Genomic DNA, 24,082 nt, shown 5'->3' on the forward strand with positions numbered 1-24,082 from the left:
TGGACAGGAAGCAAAGCAGATGAACACCGTGTCAAACTAAAAGTGAAAAAGCAGCCACATGCCATTTTGAGAATGCAAACCAGAGTCATTAGAAGGAAAGTCCCAGGTGAGACCTGGAGTGAATCCCACTCTGACCCAAAACATCACTGTTTTCCCTGAGCCTAAGTGGCTAATCTAGACATGCCACTGATGAAAAGAGACACCTTTACAAGGCTGCCCAAACCAATGACTGCTCCAGTGGCCTCTAGGGCACTCTGTGAGGGGCTGCCAGCTCACAGGGCACAGCCTCAGCGCTGACAAAGGCAGTGCTGGCACCACACCAAACACCTTTCTGATGATCTTGGAACACAAGTGGCTGCAAGCTGCCAGAGCAGTCTGTACTAGCCCTGGTGCAGTCTGATCTCTACCAGTTCTCTGTTGCTGGGAGATTTTGCCTTTGATTTCCCAAACTTGGCCGTGAGGACCCTGGTGCTCGCAGGCCTCCTTTTGTAGATAATGATATCAAGCTTGTTGGCTGGATTGAATGGCTGTCAGGGGGCAGGGTGGTCAGGAGGGAGTCTGTTCATGGAAACATTTGGGACATAATAGGCCTTGGCAGAGCCAGAAATGTCCTATCAATCCTCACTCTTTCCTAATGGAGAACAAAAGTTGAACAGGCGCTGGGCCTTCGATCAGACACAGTGGAGGGAAGTGCCTTGGCAAGGGAGGGGTAGGAAGGAGGATGTGGCAGAGGATGCAGCCTGCCAGCAGCAGGGCTGGCTCGGCTCTGCAGTGAGCAGAACAGCTATAAAACAGAGCAGCCTCAGGCATGGCTGCTTGTTCAGAGGCTGTAGTGCCCATGTGTGAGGATCTGGCTCTATCTCTTCTGGCCCGAACCCCTTTGTCCCGCTCTGCTCTCCCCAGCTGCTTGGCTGAGGAGGAGCTGTCTAACCTGAGGAGAGCAGGTCACAGCTCCTTGCTGGAGTAGGACTTTGGTCAAAGCAGCAGCCCCTCTGTGAAGAAGCTGCTGGGGATTACACAAAACAAAATAAACCAAGTGACCTGTGGACAGTCAGAGCTGGGCACTCTCCTGTTCTCTGCCAAAGGTTGTCCTGCCCTTGTGAGGTGGCCTGGATGTGCCTCCCTGACAGATGGCACCCAGAGCCAAAGGTGGATTTCATCAGCTGTTTACTGTTAAACAAAGGCTTAATATTAATCCCTGGAGAAGTTTAGCTCCTCTGCTCTGTCCCACTCTGATGCTTTGAGTTAACAGATCAAGCTCTAAAACCAGCCCCAAAAGTCAGGGCTTCTGCACTCAGGCTCAGCTCTGGTGAGTTTGGGCTCTTGCTGTGACTCTCAGGCCAGCCTGTTTGTGGTGCACAATCCCAGCCACACATACCCAGGAAATAAAGTATTATTAGCACAATACCTGGGATGACCTTTCTCAAGGGGAGTTTGTAGGAGCTGTGAGATGAGTCATTCAGTGAATGGATCTAAGACCTGCAGCCCCATGGATACTGCTCTGTTCATCCCCATTTCTCAAAAACATTTGACCTAACCAACATCTTACCTAACCGCACCACTTTAACTGTGTCTTGATATTAAAATATCAGAACCTAGCTTGTCTAGGATAAAACCATTTGCTCCTTGAAGGCTTAAGTACCTCTCTACTTTGAGGGCCAGGGTCAGCACCCAATGTGTGGGACTCTCCCCATGCTGTGTGGTCACTGACTTTGCAGGAAGACCAAGGGCTGCAGCCCCAGGGAACATGGCTATTCCTTCAAAGGGCAGATGAGATACAGAGCTGCAGCACACAGGCCTCCAGAGAACAAAAGAGCTGCTGAGACCACAAAACACTTTTCCCAGATTTTGTTCTGCTTTCAAGCCTTCCAAAAAGAAGCATTTTGTAACCAAGAACAGAAATTACACAACAGCTTCAGAGCTTCAACCCAGCCCACAAGGACACACTAATGACTTCAGGCTCACTAGTGCTGGAGCTGATGCATCCTCTCACTCAGGATGTTGCTGTGACTGGCTGCTGCCTTCCAAAGGCACAGCTGAAGCTGTAGCTGTCTGGTGGCTACAAGTGAATCTGCTTCTTTCTCACACCAATAGGCACCAGCACTCCTCCTTCAGCTCACTGAAGTCTTGCTGTTTGCTCCACAAAAGTCAAAGCAGTGGCAGAAGGTGGATGGTGTTTTCTGTAATGTAATTTGACTATCGAGTCTCTTCTCCTCTTTCATGTTATTATATATAATTATTTTTGGCACCATGTTAATGATAATAATTAGAAATAAGTGTGAAGTAAAACAGTGGATCTGAACAATGTGAGAGTAAGAGATGAACAATGAACAACTGGCATCTGAACTCAAATACCTCAGAGCAGGGCCAGAGCACAGGCTCTGCAACCTGGAGCAGAATGTTTTACTGTCAACCTCAACTGTAAAGAAGTCCTCTTATTTATGTTACAACAAATTTTTAATTGTGCAACATTTCTCTATAAAAAGAATGTAAAAATTTCATCTGTCACCACTCAAAATCCACACCAATACTTCAGACTGCTTCAAACCCTGTTTCTGATATCACAGCTATCCACAAAAATCAAGGGGTTGAGCAGGTCCTGCATATCCTATGTCCCTACACAAGGCAAATCACAGAATCACAGAATGTGCTGAGTTAGAATAGACCCATTAGGATCATTGAGTCCTCCATGCTCCATCCAGCTCCTGCCCCTATGCAGGACAGCCAAGAATCCCATCATGTGCCCGGGAGTGTTGTCCAAACATTTCCTGAACTCAGACAGGCTTGGTGCTGTGACCACAGCTGTGGGGAGCCTCTTCCAGTGCACAACCCCCTTAGATATTCAACCTAGACCTCTCCCTCCTCAGCTCTAGCTGTTTCCTTGGCTCCTGTCGCTGGTCATAAGAGCAAAGAGATCAGAACCTGCCCCTCATGCAGATGTTGAAGACCACAGTGAGGTCTCTCCCCAGGCTCCTCCAGGCCAAACAAACCAAGACACCTCAGCTGCTCCTCACACGGCTTCCCCTCAAGACCCTGCATCATCCTCATGGCCCCCTTTGGACACTTTTTAACAGTTTCATGTCTTTTTCATAATATCATGCCCAAAACTACACACAGCAGTCCAGGTGACGCTGCACCAGCGCAAAAACATGTGACAGCAGACTCAAAACACTCAGCTCCATCAATTATAAAAGAGAAAACTGACCTTTGCAAGCTGCTTCATGCATTTATCCATGACAATCTCCTCCAGGGCCAATTGTCCCCCAAGCCCAGCCGAGCACCAGGGTCTCACCCGAGGCCAGGCAGTGCCCGCAGGCAGCAGCAGGGCCGTGCTGAGCCTGCTGCAGCCCCACGGGGAGCAAAGCTCCCCCAGCACAGGCACCACAGAGCCTTCCCTCAGCACAGCTCCTTCTGCCTGTGCAGGATCTCGGGCAGGCAAGTGATCAGGGATGAGGACGCCATGTGCCCCCCCTCGTGCCCCCAGACAATGGGACACTAACGGCAATTTCATGCAAGGTTTCATCCGCATTTCAATGACAATCACCCTTAACTCCCCTGATCCTCAACCCGGCTCTTAAGCAAAAATGTAAATATGTTAATGACCGTAGCAGCCATCTGACCCAGGTTCTTAATTCCCTGGCCCAAAACAATCTGTTTTTCTCCTGTTTCTTCCTTATATTAGAGAAGACACACCACAAACTAAAGGTCTCCCAGCAAAACTACAAGACAAAAGTAAGGTGAGGGGACCTCACAAAATGTGATGAAAATAGAAAATTCAGTTGAGGAAGGAAAATGAAATCTCAAATTGTTCCTCTTCTTTAATTAAAGACACATCAGCCACGGTTGAGTGAGCAAGTAGGGTGGAGGCTGGTGCTGCAGACAGACAATGAGTATCTTGGGAAAACTGAGACATTTCAGAGTGCAGCCAGCTGCTCCTCTCCCCATGGCAAACAGCCCTCAGGGCCATGGGGGCAGCTGGACAGTCAACAGCTGAACTGGGCACAACAGCAGGATCCTTGGCTGGCTTTAGGATTGCAGGAACAGTTTGCTACCACCCATACTTTCCTCATTGAAGGGCTTTGTCTCAACATCACCAAAGCCACAGTTGTCTTTCCAGTGGGCAAGGCTCCAAGCAACTTCATCTAAGTTGGAAATCAGCCTTGAGTTAAACCAGTTCCTTGAAATCTGAGTCATTCTAAGGTCCAGTGGTGTCTTCACTTTTGGCCTGGCAGTGTCAGGCCTCCTGGCACTGACCCCAGCTCTGCTCCAGACTAGGAGATTCTGCAAAGAAATTGCCCTGAGCTTCAGCTTCTCCTCCCTATTTTATAGAAATGACAACTCCTGATTCATTTCCCACCAGAAAGGAGCTCTCAATAGTTGGCCTGTTTCTTATTTACATGTAGGTCCTTTTCCACTGGAAAGTGGAAATTGCATGCAACATCTTTTCATCTTCAAGGATTTCAGAAACCACTCTGAGCTTTGCTGGATGGAACTCAGGTGGCACAGTCTCTGCAGTCTAGGAATACTTAATGATCCTGCTCTCTCTTCCAAAGGAGAGAAGTGAATGTGAGAAATCCTGATCCAACAGAGAGGAAGGGCAGTCAGAGGTAAATGCATATCCCACCACCCTGAAATCCAGCTTCCCACCATTTAAAGTCATCTCATCTGAGTTGCCTGAGCACACATGGTAAACCATTAGTGCTGGCTCCAGTGACGCACACCCGCCTCCCCTGTAAATAATGAATTTACTCACCACTGCCCAGACAATATAAAGTGATTAAGGGCTGTCCAGCAGTACTTTTAGGGCATGTTAGATTGCTTTGACCTGAGGTGAACCCAAGGGCTGGAAACATCACCCAGATCTCGAAAGCCAGATTGCTTTTAAGCACAGAGCATAGTCCCTCACCAAGCAGTGTTCCCAGAAACACCTGCTCCTCAGGAAAGATGCAGTGAGAGCACAGGGCTGCCCAGCTCAGCTCTCAGCTAGGCCAGGAGGCATCCCAGAGAAGAGGGCCTGTCACCTGGATTTGGGTGTCTCTGCATGTAGCACATGGCAAAGTGGAGATAGAGGGGGCTGGTATAAGATTCTCTTTTCCCTGAACAGCAGAATAGCCTGAAAGACCAGGTTCATGAGCTAGTTGGCCAATCTATACAGGCATTTCTGTTCTAATTTATTTCTCCTACTGTCTTAGGCATAAAGACAAGAAAGGGACCTACATTACTACCATCTGTTGTTACCTTCTGCAGAAGCACTTCATCTAAACAGACAGTAGAAGCACAGATTCAACAAGAATGAGAGAATCAAAAGATTCTCTCAGGAGTGTGCCACTACTCAGTTCTGAGGCAGACTGGAAAGAGCCAGATTTGATTTTTGGTTTTGCCAGGATTGCTGGAGTGAGCCCACAGACTTGTGTGGTGTTGTGACCTCTCCATCTACAGGGCACAGGCACCACACCTGTGTTTGTGTGATCCAGCACAGTGAGGGCTGGGCAGAGCTCAGAGTGTGGCTGGATGATGGCTGCAATGACAAAGGGCAATGGCCAAGCCACCAGGCCAAGCAGCACAGGGACACTGTGAACAGAGATGGCCTTCTGGGGAGGTTTCAGGTGCAGAAAACGATCAGACTTCCCAAAGCCAGTGACAGCTGGACACCACACTGAACTTCTTGACTCTACAGAGCTCTGCATGACCTGGTCCATAACCACCATAGGCCAAGGAAATCCTACACTTGGAGACCCCAGTAATTTCTGACCCAGAGCTTGCAGGGGAAGCCTATCATGCTCAGCCACATACCCAAATTCATGTTTCTGTCTCCATGCTCATTTTTAACACAACTCTCTTCCTTATCCATCCTCTGCCTGTGGGTTTCTTGCTGCAAGTCCTTGCTAAGACAGGACAGAGCTGAGAGGTGCTCACAGGACCAATGAGTGAGTTTTCAGTCCTTGGCCACCTCGACATCCCACCACTCTGAGCAACCCCCCTGCCTCTCTCCAAATCAGCCTCCTGGCAGAATACTTCCTGAAACAAGTCTCTAGTCTCAGCTGGGGAATTAGAGACAGTGTTCAAGCCACCCAGAACTAAATTATTCAAAATACACCACTGTGCTGGCTTTGAAACCAGAGCCGCTCCCCAGAAAGAAGCCAGGGTAAATAAAAGCTCCATTACCAGCATCACTGACAGGGAAGGAGATGCAGCACTGAAAGTGAGGGAGATAATTACATGATTAACGAGACAGTATGGGTGGCAGGAGATGCCCTCCATTACGCCACAAGGCCTAATGCAAAGAGACATGTTTATAGACTGAGCCCTCTCCAGCTCTGCTTCTTCCTGTTTTATTATTTATGGCAGTGCATTAAGGCTACTGGAAAGAAGCTGAGACATTCTAAAAAGTCACAGGTGAGGTTTTTTTAGGTGAAAATATTCTTTTTAATCTTGATCCAGCACTGACCATGCTGCACGTTCCTACATGGGCAGTTGTCTCAGCTGCAGTAACAGCCTGGGCAGGCAGTGACCCAGACAGGTGAGTCACGTATCCAACAGCACCAGCCCAGGCTCTGGTGCTCTCTCTCATTCCTGAGATTGTGGACAAGATGAAGCCAACAAGAGACCACCTAGTGATTGGTGTGACCAAACTCACATGAACAGTTAAAATACTTTCTTAAATCCTGAGGCAAGGGGTTTATAACTTTGCAGAACTGCTTGTCAGCACTGGCCCCAACATTCTTAATGTACGAATGCCCAATTTCTTGCTCTCCCTTTTGAATTCCTCCAGTTTTTAGGCCTCCACAATCTCCTGAAGCAATGAGTTCTGAAGTCTAGATAAAATAAACTCCACTTTTCATCAGATGGTGTAAGGCATTAAATATCAAAAGCTGAAAACAGCAATATCCTTGGTATCATAAGGCACGTGATATTCTCATTCACCACCACATAATTATTGTTTAGGTGGTTTTAGACATGTCTGACTGGAAAATCTCAAAATTCTCTATTAATATTAATTAAATCTCTCAGGGCTTCTACATGATGAGGGAATGTAATATGTAAGTTACTTCATTCAGATCCAAAATGCAACACACTCTGTGTGAGATGCTGCATTGATTTGCATTACATAACTCACCAGAAGACATAAGCATGCACACAACTGGGAGACAGACAGGCTCTAATCACTACTGCTACAAAAAAAAGCTAAAAAAGAAAAACCCAAAGCAAATCAGAAACTGACTCACAACAGTGAGAAGAACTGTTCAGGGGGGGCTGTATTTCACACCAAGCTCCTGCAGTCGATCCCTGCTTACCCCTGGGTCAGCTAATGATACATAAGATTTCTGTAAAATTCACTGCTATAGATACTGTCTCCTGTCACAGCTGCATCTATGCTAGTACAGTCTAGCATATGAGTCTGTGAGTCTTCTCATTCAAAACAGGTTTTTGGTCTGATATTATCTGGAAAAAGTTGCATAGGTGATATCAGTGTGTAAGAGTCAGGGGAGTCGAACTGTTTCTGGTTTTTATGTGGACAAAAGCCCAATGAATTATCTCTATCACATGATGATGATGATGATGATGCACTTTCTGTCCCAGCAGTAACTCTGGAGAATGTTACACAGCAGCTGCTAAAGTTAGTTTTGAATCAGCAGGTCAAGGTAACTTTCATCCAAAAGGTTTTAAAAAGTCATTACAAATACTGATTTTCTGCAAGTCTGGGAACACTGGAAGAACATCAAGATCTGCTTGCTCCCGTTCTTCCAGTTTTGAATCAGCAGTACAGCCCTTCCAACCATGGCTCCAAAACTCCTGTGCAATCACAGTGACAGGCACACACCCTGCTCCCTGAACTGCCCAGCAAGAATTTAATGGCATACAGCAGGTCCTGATGGTCTAACAGCAACCCAGAGCAAAGGAACAAATGACACTTGAAGGAGGACTGGTCTAACATCAGTCAGAACAGGCCATAGAAAACAGATTATGTCCAGCTGATATTATCTGGATGAGAACACAAACTGGGCACAGATCATAAGCCAAAGTCACTGGTATGACTGATTTCTGCAGGGCATCTGACATCACCAGGCAGCCCTGAGTCTGAGGATTTACTGTGACACAAACTCAGACTGTCACACATTCAACATGCTGAAATCTGTCTATTTGACAGGTCTCAAAAATAAATCTAAGCCAGAGAGCCACCATCAGGTGGCAATGCCACTAATGGGGTCCCAGGAGAATTCATTCTTCCTCCTACAGAATTCTCATTAGTGACTTTGGAGCAAACTAAGGAAAAGTCTGTTATCATGCTCACAGATGAGTTAAAGCAGCAACTTACTAAGTGTGAGCAAGGTCTTCTGGTAAATCTGGGCACTTGCAAACAATATATTTTACAGTAAAAATAAACAGTAAGCCATCTGGCCAGGAGCCAAGAATGCCAGCCAGTGCACAGGGTGGGGAATGCCATCAGCAGCAGCCATTCCCAGCAGGGGAAAAAAACCCTTGCTTGTTATAGACAGTGCTCTCAAGGTAACACTGCCTGCAAAAAGGGAAATGTGACCTGCAGGTTTGTAAATGAGGTGACATTACCTCTTTGGCACTTTTTACTGGTACAGTCTGGCTGCACTGACAGGCTCAATTCATTACCTTATGAAAGGGAAGGTTAAGCAATGACTTGATCACTCTCCACAGGAACAGATATTTGTCAGTACAGGCATCTCCACCAAGACAAAGGTATAATCACATCTAGGGGCTGGAACTCAAACTGGACAGCCTTAGATCAGCCTAGGTTGATTGTTTTTATTATTAACAAAAGAAATGTCTCACTAACTTCACCAGAAGTTTTACAATTAAATTGCAAGTTCTCCTAGGAGATGAGGTATGGTTGAGGTCAAGCAGAAGATCACTCAGAAAACCTTCTTGCCTACATTAGGAGAGACTAGATGATCCCAACAGTTCTCTTCTGACCTGACAGCAAGTTAGGAGGGTTCAGAAAAGCTCAAGCTAAACAGATGAATTTAAAACTCCAGCTAACAAGTGCCATAGCCCACATGCAGCCAAAATGACCCACCTGTACTGGAATTCAAACCACACTCCTGGTTACAGCAACAGCCATGGAGCAAAACTCCTGCTAAATGGACTGGGAAAGGTATTGAACTGTTGGTATCACAACTGGCTTTGCTCAGTCATGGGGACTAGAAGCTATCAAAGAAACTCTGCTTTCCAAGTGAAACTGGAGCAGAAGTTTAAGTCAGCCTTGTGAAGAGGAGACAGAGCCATCACATGATTCCTTGAAAGGTCTTGTAGGCACTGGCACTACACTGCAACGACATAACCAGCTCAGAGGTACTGCAGACAGGCTGGTTCCAAATGCAGCCTGGAGCTGGGAGCATTCATTATTGTCTAACTTCTACCATTTAAATGCTTGAGAGCAAGAAATCCTGACTTGCATCTTTCCAGGGTGATCACAGGAGTTACAGCTCCAGGAAGGAGCCAGACTGCTGGAAGTTGTGGTGGTTTGAATTGTTTCTTAGGTGATCTATCCAAATCATTCCTGGATGACACCCGGACTGCAGGTTCCCTGCATTGATCTGCAATAGTCGTTTCTGCAGTGTTTGCACTTCACCAGTGTCTGCTATGTCAAATGTGCTTTGGTTTAAGGGTAGAAGAGATTTGTCCAAGTGCCAAAGTTGCAAAACCACAAATCAAGAAAATCAAGCTGCATTTTGGATTCCTATATGCTCTTACTGGATACAAGGGACAGTGTTTCCAGGGTTCTCTCTGCCACAAGTTTTCAAACAGAAAGAAAATGTGTCTGACATTTTAAATCAAATCATGACTAAATAAACTCCACAGCAGAAATGCAACTAACTTCACAGGAAGAAGTGCTGTTTGTGCTGGGTTCCCAGTCCAAGCTTTGCTGCCTGCAGGTGACAAGATTCAGGGCTGGCCTGGGGTTAATGTGCCCTGCCAGGTTCAATGTCTCTGTGGGGCACAAGCACAATGAACGGGGAATCTCTTTTACACACTCACCAGCCTGACAACAAACCACAGCAGGTTTGAAATCCCACTTTGAGGCAGTTATCAGGGAAAAGGGTCCTTCTCAGAGAACTGACAAGTCCTCCCAGAGCCTGGCCCTGCCAGGCTGAGTCAGGGGCTCCTTTTAGCCTCATGAGACACAGTGGATGCTCCTTTCACAGCCTCCCACACAACAGAGAGCTGTCCTGTCAGTCGAACCTGCAGACACTCACAGAGCCCCTCTGCTTGCCTGTCTGCACCTCATTTCTGTCTCCTTTACTGAGCTGATCAGATTTCCCACAGGCACAGGGAGCACACAAGCTTTCAGAGTACCTGCTTCCTCCAAGCCTATCCACTCTTCCCAGGCTCTAATATTCCCCTTTTATTTGACCAGACTGACTTGAATGCAGTTTACCCATTCAAAGCTGAAGCCCCCCATGGGCACCCACAGGACAGCAGACCTCCCACTTTGTTTTCCTGCCACACTGCAGCAGAGATGTGCTCCTTCAATACCATGGGGTGATGTCTGCACACTGCTGGCACTGTGGGAGCTGCAGGGGACCAGGTGCTCAGCAAACTGAGAAATCTTTGGCAAGGCTGTGGTCCATATTTCCTGTGTCTGCATCACAAGCACAGGGTCATGGCTGCATTGAGACCCACAAACAACAAGGCCGGGCTAATACAATTCATAAGCTCTGCTTCCTGGGGAACACTTAAAACACATATTGGAGAGCAGAGATGGCTTGATAAAACTGATACAGCCTCCAAATAGACGATTTAAAAGAAAAAAGCAGAGAAGACACAGGCAACAACCATAATTACAGAGCCAATAATTAAGAAAATTCATGTTACGTTCCTCAGGAATGAGGAAATCAAACCAACCTCCCAAGGAGTCACCTGAGAGCTGCAACTGCTGCAAACAAAGGGGAAACAAGCCAGGAGGGAGAGACAGAAAGACCAGACTGAACAGGAAGGTTAGGAAATTGTAATACTTTTCCTGTTCATGCATCATGATGCATCTCCAGGAAGTGGAGGTAAAAGAAATCTTCTCACCTGCAGGGTAAATAGAGAGACAAATCCACCCAAAAGAGTCCCACCAGGTTTCCACTGAGGATTAATTTGCTCATCAGCTGGGGCCAACTTCTAGAAGAGCATCCTCACAGAGCACACTGCAGACTGCTGAGCTTTGGATGGCCACAGAGAAGGGAGTGCAAAGACACAAAAAGAGGACTGTGGAAGGGGCAGGAGGAGAGGGCAGCCCAGCCTGGGTGAGGGGAAGCCCAGATGAATGAGGAAAGGAAAGCAGGGAGGTGAATGAGCAAGAGGTGATGAATGGTAGGGAGGGCATGGAACTTTTACACAGGGCAGAGAGCAAAGACAGAGCTTGAATGGGGGAGACTGAAAGATGCCGCCTGAATGGAAGGGGAAAGAGGGAGGAGAAATGAGGCAAGAAGAGAGCTGAGCAGCACAAAGTGGAATAGTGCAGACAGAACAGCTTCCCACATGGACTTGACAAGGCCTTAGAGAGACAGACAAGCAGCACAGCATGAACTTTAATCCAGGAGCAGAAAAGCTGCCTGGAGCAGACAGTGCTACCATCGTCTGTCCCTGAATAATCCCTCCACCACTGGGCACCTCCCTTGCTCCCAGCCAACAAATTCTCATGAACCCAGAGCAAATCAAACAGCAGCCACCAAAGGTCAGACTGCCCCCATCAAAGGGAGCTGTAGCAAAACTGAACCAGTGACGTGGAAACGGCCGATAGGATAAAGCACCAGGATAATTACAAGCAGCAGCCCAAGAGATGCAAGTGTAACACTGCTCCAAGGGCAGGACAAATGCAGTTTATATGCAGAATATTATGTTTATCAGCAGTGTTATCTGCAGGGCTTGTCTCCCACTTACACTGCAAGGATAAAGTTTTTCCAAACAAAACTTTTCCAAGCAAAGAGATTTCCTGAGATTTCAGTCATGCCAAGACTTTCCTGAGAATTTGCCTTAAATTTGAATACTGATTGTTTGAATACTGATTGTTTAGAAGTTCCTTCAGATTCTAAAATTTCAAAGCACTGGACATTGCCATTTTCAAAATGTTTCCTTAAAAAATGTCATTTACATTCCTATTTAGAGTGCCCAGATGGTTCAGCTCAAATCAAATTAAATATTTTGCTTGAAAAGGAAAAAGCACTGATTCCCCCAGCCTTTTGGTGAATTTCAAACAAAACTCCCTGTATTATTATTCATCCAACTCCTCCCTTTGCACAGCTGGGGAAAACAAAGCATTTTAAAAGGGCACATCTTATTACTTGAACCTCACTGGCAGAGCTGAAAACTGGGTGCCCTCCTCTCCTCTTTGGGTGGCCAATGTCTCTGTTTTCCTCCCAGGTCCATCAGTCACCACTGTGTGAATATGTGCCAAAGTTATTTTCCCAAAGCAAAGCAAAAGACACAGTGACTCAGCTTAAAAGAGATAGTGTAAGTACCTAAATCACAGTATTTCACTTCATATTTGTTAGGAACAATGATTTAAAAGCTAATTCAGTGTCTGGAGCACATGTTTTTCTTGCTTATAAATAGACCCCACTAACACATAAGCTAAAATGAGAGGTCATAGAAATGCAGAAGGTAGGACACTCCCTGCAAAAATAAACACAATGGAAAGAACCCAAATTTAAATGTAAGACTTGACCCTACTTTGCCTTTTGAACACATCAGGGAAGTCAAACATACAAACTAGCTTTTAATGGGTTGCTAGAGGAACCATGAGGGCCCATCTGTGCCCCAGCTTGAGACTCCGTTCTGCTTCTTCCTTTTTTGATGTTCCTTGCACCTAGCAAACATAACAATACCAATGTGGGTAATTTCAGGCAAAAAATGTGAGTCCTGGAGTCAGAGCACAAGCAGCATCTCATCTGAGAAAACACATAAGGATTTCTTTCCCTGCTCCATGTCCTGCCACAGAAAGAACAAAGGAATTCCTGAGAAATCTGGGCTGGATCATCAATCCCTCAGAGAGATCCAAAAATGTAAGGACAGAGACTTGGGATCTGGCTGTTAGCAGTCAGGTCTCTAGGACATAGTACATTTTGAAATGACAATTTGTGCTCTTTACAATTCACAGTGGTATCACTTCATAAGGAGTTCCACTTTTGAACTGGGAAACAGGCAAAGTAATTTACCCAAGTAATTACCAAAGTAATTTGCAGAGACAAAGTAACTCACTCAAGGATGCAAGAGGCTTAAAATGCTACTGTAGCTGAGATGAGGTGCCTGTGCTCCAGCCACCTCCATGACACACTCCTGTATTGTCACCTAGTAACTAACTAATAAAATTTTTTAATTGCCAAATACTGGAGGTGGGACTTTGAAGGACAGGGTAAGATGGAGTAAAGGTCAAAGCATCTCCACAAAGCACACTAAGCTTGGTGATATCCACAAGCAACAAGGGAAGATGTCCAAGAGCAAGGGTCTCTCCTGAAAGCAGCAGGGAGATGAAGACATGGATGTGGGTCTGTGCAGGCACACACACAGCAGGGCAGGGGGACAGAAAAGCTGCTCTGCCAAAGCTCACAAGCTGGAACACTGCAGCTTCACAGGCCAGGTGAGCCCATGAGGAACCATTACTGCAAACAGAAGAGTTTTGGGTTTCCATCTGCCAGCCTGGGCACAGGGAGATCATGTTACACGTGGCACTGGGGGGAAGGGAGAGAAAATATGATTCATTCTCAATCCAATGAGAGGAGTGAGAGCTGTGCAGCTGCTGCAGTGCAAGCACGTCCTACCAGCACTAGCTATTGCTTTGGGTCAAGAGATCATACCATTTCAGCCTGCTTCCTGACTTCTGCTCCATCCCAGCTGCTTTTCTCTTGCTTTAGTGCCTGCCTGCAGGAACAGCTACCTTTCTGAAAAAAATTCAAACACAAGGAGGAGAGGTTACATGTGCCTGAGGGAAGTGACAAACACAGCAGGCCACTGCTTAGTCTAGAAGCATTCGAGCAGGGTCAACACCTACTGACAAAAAAATAGATAAATACACACATACACACCACACAGGGGAAGGATTTCCTTGTATGGGACAGCCAGACACTCAGGCATGCTTGGGGTACCTGGAATCTGCATCTTTGGGAAGCTGGCAGCTCTTACATCTGAATCAGACACAGTCAGGGACTTGCAGTGCCTGAGATCTGACAAGTTATCCTCCTTCCAGGAAGGGCTGCTGTACACCCACGCTGCTGGGGACCACAACAGCCCCCTCTCCCCATCCCACTCAGCCTGGGGATTCCAGTTCTTTCCTGCTTCCCAATGACAGTGTCCCATATCAGACAGCCAAGTCAGTGCCACTGCCACAGGCTGGTCGATCTTCTTATGCAAATGAAATGAGGGTAATTGGGACAGTTACAATGAGTCCCTGACAATGTTTGCCTTTGTGCACACCAGTGGTAAATATAGACTGAGCTGCTTTCTAAGGATGGGGTGAGGGGAGAGCTGCACCCAGGGACAGCAGCTCAGCTTCTCACAGGGATGATGAGGAAGTAAGTGCTGCTTAAACACAAGAATACTCTCAAAAATGTCAACCTGATAGCAAGGAAAGAGGCAGATGCTGCAAGTAAAATCACTGCCTGTAAGTCTTAGAAATACTCAGGGAGCACAGCCACTGTGGCAAGTCTGTGGAGCTGTCCCCTGAATTCCAACCCTCATTCCACAGACAGAAGGATTGCATTCATCCCACTAAGGATCTCGGCCCACAGAGTCAGAGCTCTACAACTGGACATGGCACAAACAGCCCAGCTGGAGCAATTGCTGGCAGTCTCCAGGCTGCAGGAGCACAGTGGCTGGTCAGGCTCAGTCACTCCTGCACTGAGAGCTTTGCCCCATGAATCTCATAATACAAGCTCTACCTTTGTTGTAGCCCTCCAGGGCCCATTGCTGCAGCAGTGGAAGAAATCTAAACAAAAAGCAATGCCCCCCTGAAATCCTGTCATGCAAACAAGACTCTTCCCACCCATTGCCAAGAGGCCTGAATGGAAAGGGACTGAACAGCCCCCACCCAGCCCTGCCTGGTGGTCTCTTTGTCTCGTGACCTTCCCCACACAAACACAACCCCACAACAATCAGACAGCCAACACAATGTGCCAGCGCCGGCTTTCCCAGCCCTTCAAGGCAAGCTGGGGAGGGGAGGGGGAGCTGGGGAGAGCTGAAAGGAGCTGGGGGCGACTAACAGACAGCATGGGCAAGGAAATACCAAGCAGTGCTTTAATTTCTACTTGTACAGTCCCATGAACCGGGATAAAAATTGTTTTATAAAGAAAGATACAAAAGAATTTTTTTCATCTCAAATGGCTTAAAAGAGACATGGGAATACCAACCAGTGAGATTTTCATAGAAAAATAAACAAATAAACCCAAAAATGCTTCTAAACACTGTGAGCATCTCTTAACATCCCCTTCAAGAAGCCAACAAAATTGAGCCCAAAATTGGTGCAAACTCTGCTGGTTTTACTTGGCTATCTTTATGATTTAGAGTCTGAGATGAATTAGATATGAAGGTTTCCCTCTAGACTGGGAGAGGACATTTTTGCAGCTGCTCTAGCTGTAGAAAGCATCAACACACATGGAAACCCTTCCTGGTGTGATGGCTTCAAAGCACAGAAAGTTTCTGCCAGTCTGTCCTGAACATGGAAAATAGAGTCACCACTGTGCTACTGCCAGCCAGCAGCAACTGCACCTCCAGGCCCAGGCTGCCCTTGCAAGGTAACTTTTGCTTACTGCAGGACATATTTCACCTTTGGGAAAGAGCAACAAGGGTTTCCAAGGGCTTCCCAGGAGCTGACTAGGAGACCAGCCAGGTAAGGGGAAACTCCTCACCTCCTGAAATGCCATGGAATACTTCCATGTTCCCTGTGCAGACACAGGGAAAAATACAGACTATACGGGAAAGCAAACCTGATGAAACAAAATGAAATATAATCTCTCAGAGCCTGGATTCAGTGAGCTTAGCAGGGCCCTCAGCTAGGCTTCAGGCACTGGAATTGTATACCAAGTACCTTTCCAGGGAAAGGAGGCCACGCTCTTGCCACAAACTGAGATCTGTGTCCCATGAAACCCTGGCAGCTGAGGCAGCAGCAGAAAGCAAAGCTATGGGAAAGCACTTGTGTGATTTACAGACACATTAACCACCTGGGGACCATGACATGGTAAGCAATGACATCTCAGCTCCCCCTGCCAGCACTCCCACTACTCTGTTAGTGTTATCACTGCCTTGATTAAAGCTCTGTGATCACACAGTGGTCTGCACCTGACCAGGGATGGTGCAGCTGATGTAAACAGACAGAAAGTCTCCTCGAAGGCCATGTGCAGCAGCTGGGTGCAGGAAGCCTCTCCCAAACCCTGACCAGACCATGTCTGGCCTGATGTGCTGGTCAGAGGTCATGGAGCTGCACCTGACCCTTGCCCATGTCCAGAACTGGAGTAACTGGCAGAGCAGCAGCACCAAGCATGCACACACCTGGCACACTTCCCACAGCAAGGATGCTGCCTCCTGCCAATCCACTCCAGCCTTAATCCTGCATGGAAAGATCCCATCAGCACTGTGCTAAGAGGCAATCTCTCAGGCCAGACATTAACAATTAGTGATAGCAAAGATGATGAGGAAGGGACAGATGGAGAACAGATACAACCAGGCTCTGCTTATCACACTGACTTGGAGGAGCTGGGCAGGAGATATAGACAGGATTTTTAGTTTTGGTTAGCCCTCAGTAAAGTACTACACATCAGCATGCTTGGACCAGCTAGAAAGCAAGACCATGGCCATCACCCTCTACTCTCAGCATTTCTTTGCTAGAAAATCTCACTGCATAGAAAAATGTTCATTGTAGCAAGTAAGGAAGTACAACAGACTAGTTGCTTTGCTCAGATTAATTCCTGTCCTATTTTATTGCATGAAAAAATTAATTATACTATACCTTAGTCTTATTATGTCAATTACAATTATATTGCCATTTTAATTCACCAGTATTCCTTGCTCCAGTTCTCAACTCTAGAGAGTTTGGAGGCAGCTAAAGTAAAAATTGTTTCAGAAACTGCTACCTGGTGTCACCAGAAGAAGCAAGTCCTGGCGAGCAGCTTCTCCATTCACTCTTCCCTTCCCAGGCCTTGTGGTCCTGGTCTCAGACAAGCTGAAGTGAGAATCCCTCCTACACCAAGGAAAAGGAACATTCTAGAGAACTTTAATCTGCAGTGGGGGCTGATGGGGAAGGGGGGAAATTTCCTGAGGTCATTTTCAGCCCTCCACATTTCATAGTTCCTTCCCCCTTGAGCCTCATGAGCTGTGTGCAGGGCTGTGAGCTCAGGCAGCTCAAGCCAGAGCTCAGCTCAGGGGCACCAGAGCTCAGTGGCACCAGAGCCCAGGGGCACCAGAGCCCAGTGGCACCAGAGCTCAGGGACACCAGAGCTCAGGGACACCAGAGCTCAGGGACACAGATGTGGTGGTTACACTGACCTGTCCACAGTGCAATGCTGCCTTCTACAGCCCCAAGGAGTGACTGGTACCCAAAGCTGCCAAATACCTTCAGCTGCCACTGAATTAATGGACTTGAGACAAATATGAAACTACTCATGAGAATCTTATCTGGGAGACCAAGTCTCCAGCAGAAAAGCAGCTGAGGTTTGCCTACATACTCGCTGATGTCCTTCAAGGAAACACAGCAGGTTTCTTACAAGTTGAAAGATGTGTTCACACTAACCCAGAGCAGGCTGCAGATCCCTGCAATCACAACTAGCCAGTTTCAGAGCCAAGACATCATAACCAGGCACCCCTGCTTGCCTCTGGGGGAGTTTTCTTCAAATACCACAACGAAAGAAAGAAATGTCACGGAGGTGCCACCCACAGCCTCAGCCACTCCACACTGGTGCTTCACCCTGGTTCTACTCCTGCTGCCCACACAGCAAATCTGCCTCTTTCAATGGCCTTCTCAGAAACACAGCAAACCAGGGCCCTTTTCTCACCCTGCAAAACTGAGACACTGTTCAGTCTAAGCCTGGCACACATCCCTTGAGAACAGAGCAGGCAGAGGTGGATGCAGTACCCACAGAGCAGCACATCATGACAGCAGTGACACTTTCCACAGCCAAACTCTGCTGTGCTGAAATCACCAGGATCTGGAGGGGTGGTGCCCAAGGAAGACACAAGTAAAAGATTTTTTGTCTGACATGAAAGATGCTGGCTGGTAGCAAGGCTTGGATCCAGCACTTCACCTTAGAAAATATTAAAATAAATCACAAAAGCCTCAGGGGAAGTGTTCATTTGAGCCTGTATATTCCTTTCACCTTGGCACAACTTTATGGTGCATATCACAATATTCTCCCTGCATAGTTGTTAATGTCCCTTCAGCCCAGGCTTGTGGAAGTGATGAAAAACTGAAGTATTTGCCTCACAGTGCTAAAGGGAAAAACAAGAAGCACCAATGTTTTCAGAATGTAACTCTGCAATATCTGAGGGATCATCACCACCTCATGTGTTTGTAAAATGCAATTTATCACACAAATGCTCTGCCATGGAAGGGACGTACAGCTTCCTTTAATGAAACCCTCAGCAAAATAAATTTAATATTTCAATGCCTGCATACTAAAAGAAACATTGTAAAATTAAAATCAGTGGAAGTCCTTACCCTTCTGAAACCAGCAATGAAATTAGCATGGGGCCCAAAGGAAGCACGGGAGGCCCCTTCCAAGAGGCCAGGATTTAATTTTGTGTTTAAAACCCCACAGTGGCAGATCTGTACTTATTTTAATGACCCACCAAATCTTTTTAGTCCTCTGTATCCCTCAACAAAAGCCTAATAATGAAATATTATCTACTAAAACTTGGCTTTTCCTGAAAAATAATATCTGAGCAGATCTCCAAAGACAGCTATTTCTATGGACACCATCAATTTTTACTTCAGTGTTTTGTTTTCAGATATCATTGCATTTCCCACTTTCACAGCTTCCTTGGAATAATATTTGATACAGAAAAAGTTGAAGTGATACTCACAGACAACAGAACAGCCAGCCCTCAGAAACCACAGAGCCTCTCCATTTGTATTGCTTTTTGTAACAAATACAGCCAGAGCCACAGAATTACAAGAGATCCTCAGGAGACTTAAAAATTCAAGCAAACCATTGCCATTACAACATTAAATGCATTCATTTTATGAGCATCAAATTCCACCTATTAACAGATCAGTCATCCTCTGCAGCTACCAATTTACATATCCAGCCTGTGAGCTGCTGAGGGGCCAGTGGACACAAAATACATGAATGCATTAAATCTGAGAAAGGAAACCAATGTCCATTATACCTCACCTTAATGATCATGTTTTCTCGAGGAGCAGCAGCAGAGCCCATGCCTGACAACCACACACCCTGCAAGGGCACCCCAGGTGCCAAGAAGCACCGAACCCTCTGCTGTGAGACTGTGACTGCCCTGCAAGCAGTGCTCACAAATTAATTACATTCAAGCCCTGTACAAAGAAGGAATTCCTTGGAGCCACCTTCTTACCAAGTCACTGAAACCCTTGCTATTGTACATGGACTAAATTCAAAGGCCTGAACCTCGCTGTGGAAGACAGTTTATCTGAATAGACATTAAAATCCTGGAACACTTTGTCAGGCTTTTGCCAAGCCAGGCAGTATTACCAGCTTTAATGTAACTTTTGATCTTGAAACAGGCAGTTTGTTGCTGGTACATCTATTATTGCTCCTGGAACGGAAGCGTGGCCTGATACAACACCTGCAATTCACTCTTTGTGCACAGCTATCCAGAAAGAGATGTGAGTGTCTCAGCAGCCTGTACCCCTCCATCACCTCTCCAGCCCAACCCAGCACCAACTACGCCTATGGCAAGGAGAGAGGCTCCTATTTTAAGCTTCTTGAAAAGGGAACTGGGTGCTGCAGGCAGAAGAACAGACAAAGGGGGGAGTACTCCCCTAAACTGGTTCTCCATTTTTTCAGTTCAGCACCACACAGATAGACAACACCTTGAGGAATTAGGGGCAATTCCACAATCAAATGAATTCAATTCCTTTTTCAGGTCTGCAGCAGGCAGTTCCCCACTGTAACAGAATATGATTACTGATCTCCTTATTCCATTTTCCCATCTATGAAACTAAATGAACTGATACTGGAGAATGAGCTTTGAAGTCCTGGAAGAGGAAGGGCTATTGCAGTGCTGAATAAGGCAAATTCCCTCCAACCCACAGCCACTGTGGTGATACATGCAAAAACCCTGAGGTGCAGAAGAATCGGGCTCTAAAGGAAACTAAAAAGCTCAGACAAAAGATGAAAGAAACTGAACATGGAAAGTTAATACTGCTTTGAACATTTGCTGAGCAGAAATCCTTCCCAAAAGTGACAGAACTGTGGTTACCAATCAGGGACTCTGGGTTCAGGCTGTCAGGCAAAGCCCACACCTCCCAGGAGATCTGACTGCAGGGCTTACACAAAGCCATCTCACAGGCACCAGCTACAGCAGTGCCTTAGAAAGGAAGGGCAGGAGCTGTTAGCTGAGCAGTGGGGAAGAAGCAAACACTGCTTATTTATTCACAGGTCTTGCTACTCAAACTTGTTGCTTCCATCAGATGTCACAGTGATAAGTACCTGTTTAAGAAAAAATCAGGAACAAGAGCAAAACCAACCCCCTGCAGCTAATCCAATTAAGACACAGCATAAAGTTGTAGAGGTTAATCAGATCTGAGCCACTGGGTCTATCTCTGCTGCTGTTTAGTGACATGTCTGGTGAGCAGAAACACCAATGACCCAGCCAGCCCCAGGAGACAACTGCTGCTCCTCCCTTTTCTGCTCCATCAGGCAGAAGAGTGGAGCACACTGCAGGGCAGCCCCTGGGGGAGCTGCTGGGCTCAGAGCTGGCTGTGCCCCTCAGCCTTATCAGGTGCCAGGATGCTGTGACCCATGGACTGTGCTAGACACCCCTTGCAGCAAGGACCAGGGCTGTGCCTACCCCGTGCTGCAAGCTGGAAACCAGGCTGGAAATGTACTCAGCAAGGAAAAGTTCTGCCATACAAGTGCAGGGAACTCCTCCAACCTTGTGTTTCATTAGCTGTGACTCTGTGTGTAAAAAGGCTGCAGCAGGGCAGGTGAGGGCTGTCCCAGTTCAAGGGGCACCAGCACAGAAACCACCTGGACTGTCACACACAGCCCCCCCCAGCACTGGGAGCCAGGAAAAAGCTGAGCTGAGCTTTGCACTGAAGCAGCTCCACCACTGTGTGTTCAGTGCTGATGTGGGAATGTTGCTCCTGTCACATCCAAGGTTTCCTGCCTACTGCCTGGCCTGAAGACCTGTCCTAAAGCTACCTTGCAAAACTGGGCACTCTGCTTTTCCCCAACTCCAGCCCTCCTGTACAGTCATGCTCTGCCTCTCTCCCTCCTCTTCCCTGTAGAGCACAAAGCCAGAGGCCTCAGCCCTTATTGCTGTGACCAGCATCTGCACCCTGGGAACAACTTGCTATCCCATCAGCACATCCCAGGTGCAGGACACTCTCAGCATGGAAGGATGGACCTGCTCTGGAGAGTGAGCTCTCCTCTGGCCCATCAGGCAGGGCTCAGGCACAGAAGGCACATTCACTGGGCAGAGGAGGAAACATTTCTGCATGCATTTCTTCTGGGCAGGCACTGCACTTGGACCAGAAATTCATCTTCTCTCCTGGACAATACATGCCAGCCCTTCAGGAAGACAGGTGGAGCAGGCACTCCAGTGGGATGACAGAACTGTAGTGACAGCTAGAAGGTGATGAAATGTTTGTAAGCACCATTCTGACAGCGATGCCAATCTCTCTGGTTGCCAGAAATATTGATTCAGGCAAATGATTCCTAATCCAGTGACTGTCATCTTCCCCCCTGGCAGAGAACTGGATCTTTTGATACCACTCTGCCATACAAGACTTTTGTTTGTCTCCTCTGATTAATTGTTCCTCCGTCTTGGTAAATTCTTTAATATGAGGACAGTGACTGCCACTGTTTTTCAGTTTCTAAAAGGAACTAAAACATGTATCCCCCAAAATCAGAACTTCTGCCTTTCCTGAAGGAAGTTTTATTCTTCCTTTATAGACATGAAGCTTTATAGCAATAATCCATGAAACCTGTCAGGAGAAAAACTACATTTTCATACTCTGGACTCAAAACACAGAACATTTCAGAATATTGCTTAAATGAAATAAAAATAGCTTATATTAAAAATAGCTCCCCTTTTCACTGTCTGCCAGATCTGGGAGGAAGGTGAAAATACACAGGGATTTGATTTGATGTGTGAAAAACAGAATTCTATAGCAGTGAGTACGTGCACACATTTCTTTTAGGTTAATAATAGCTCTGCAATAATACTAAGCTTTGTGGAGAAAACTAAAGTTGGGATAGACCCAAGCTGGCTGGTGCTCTGGTACTGAGTACCATGACAACTTGAGCACATCCATCAGAAAGAGCATAAATAATTTTTTAAAATCTTGTCACATCACAGTTTTCCTGCTTTTAGAATACTTTCAAATTCCAAATACCTGCTCCCATATCAGCAATCATGGCAAGCATCTCGGCTAAACTGGTAGATCTTAGGAAAGGATAACAAGAATCAACAGCTTTGAGTCTAACAAGACAGAGTTAAACATCCAGTATTAGGGGCTACTGAGTAATGGAGGAGTGAGGAGAATGAAGGAGAATTACCTCAGTAATCTGATTAAGGGAGAACAGGCAGTCATTGCCTCCCTCTGAATGGTGTCAGATGACAGAGGCTGGATCACCTGTACAGTGCTGGTCAGTGCCTTGGCACTGTGGGGAACACAACACCAGGGCAGCCAGAAACATCTCTGCTCTGATGTCAGCATCACAGCTGGCACACACAGAGCATCCCCACCACGGGAGACAGGTCCTGAGCAGGGCTGGCTCTTTGTCTGCTAACATCAGAAAAATACCTTGGTGTTCCCACTGAGAAAGGGCTCATTCACCTACGTGTGAGGAGCAGAGAATGACCTCAGAAAGACTCCAGTACTCCCACTGCAGAGAGCAGCTCTCCTTGAATGAACTGCAGCAGCTCAGCGTAATTCAGGCTGCTTTAGACTACAAGAAACCACCCAAAGCAGCTCTGTGTCAAACCTCCACCTGCACACCAGCTACATAATTAATAAGGATGAAAGAGAACTTCATCCCAAGCTGGTGTTCAGAGCCTTGGTGATCAGTAAAGCTGGTTATGCTCTGTTCAGCTTTGGAAGCCAGCAAAAGGAACATGGTTCACACACTGCATTACATGCTTGGTCATTAAACACAGGCTTATAAACCCATAAAGTCACTGCTGCTTGCAAGTGTGGAGCATTTTTGCATGATTTTGTTTGTTTTGCAGTAGGCACAAAAGTTAATTAGTTTTCACAGTTTGATTACTCCACATGGTCAGATAACAGTCTGGAGCTTCCAGGCAGCTAGAACTGCATAAGGCCCAGAAAATTCTTACTGTGCTTTCTAGGACTGTTCACTAGGGTCATAAATCAGCAGCTGGCAAATGACTTTCTGGCTCTTCTTGGCCACCAGTACCAACACTAAAAGATCCCATAAATCAATGCAGCAATGGCAGCTCTCAGCTCATGGAGCACAGGGGGAATAAAGATGGAAAACACTGTTTCAGATACATTAAGACAATTATTTGGGAGGAATTTTGGCTATCACTACCCTGGAACAAGCCATCCAGAACACTGGTCTTGTTGAATTTGGTTCATTAAGCCCTAGAAGAGACAACACCAGAATATTTAACATGTCAAAGGCACATCCTGCACACAGCACATATGCACAAGCCCAAACAGTTCCCAGGGTTGGCAAGTCCAAGTGTAATAAAGCAAATACAGCTTAATAAAAATTCTTCAGACACTTTATTCAGGTTGAAAGGAACTTATTCCTCCAGCCATGGTCTCCAAGCACAGGTCAGAGACCAAGGACAGCAGCAGCAGGACTATCTCCCATGCTCTCCACAGCAGTCTCCCCCAAAAGGGCTGCCTAAATGCAAAAATAAACATTTCCCCAAGACCTAAATACTATTGTCAGAGGACATATGAAGG

General features: G+C 46.6%; 1 protein-coding gene across 2 annotated transcripts in view; it reads right to left on the bottom strand.

The window, feature by feature from the left end:
* Positions 1-24,082, bottom strand: part of RHBDL3 (rhomboid like 3) — a 57,717-nt gene that overhangs the window by 21,791 nt on the left and 11,844 nt on the right. Inside the window, exon 3 of one of the 2 annotated variants that reach the window (XM_059485669.1) lies at positions 13,815-13,898. The exons of the other annotated variant lie outside the window; for it this stretch is intronic. Within the exon in view, the coding sequence (XP_059341652.1) occupies positions 13,815-13,898 (84 nt within the window). The remainder of the gene's footprint in view (positions 1-13,814; positions 13,899-24,082) is intronic. 2 annotated transcript variants of the gene reach the window in all.

The sequence above is a fragment of the Ammospiza nelsoni genome, chromosome 19 (genome assembly GCF_027579445.1).
Source record: "Ammospiza nelsoni isolate bAmmNel1 chromosome 19, bAmmNel1.pri, whole genome shotgun sequence".
Lineage (NCBI taxonomy): Eukaryota > Metazoa > Chordata > Aves > Passeriformes > Passerellidae > Ammospiza > Ammospiza nelsoni.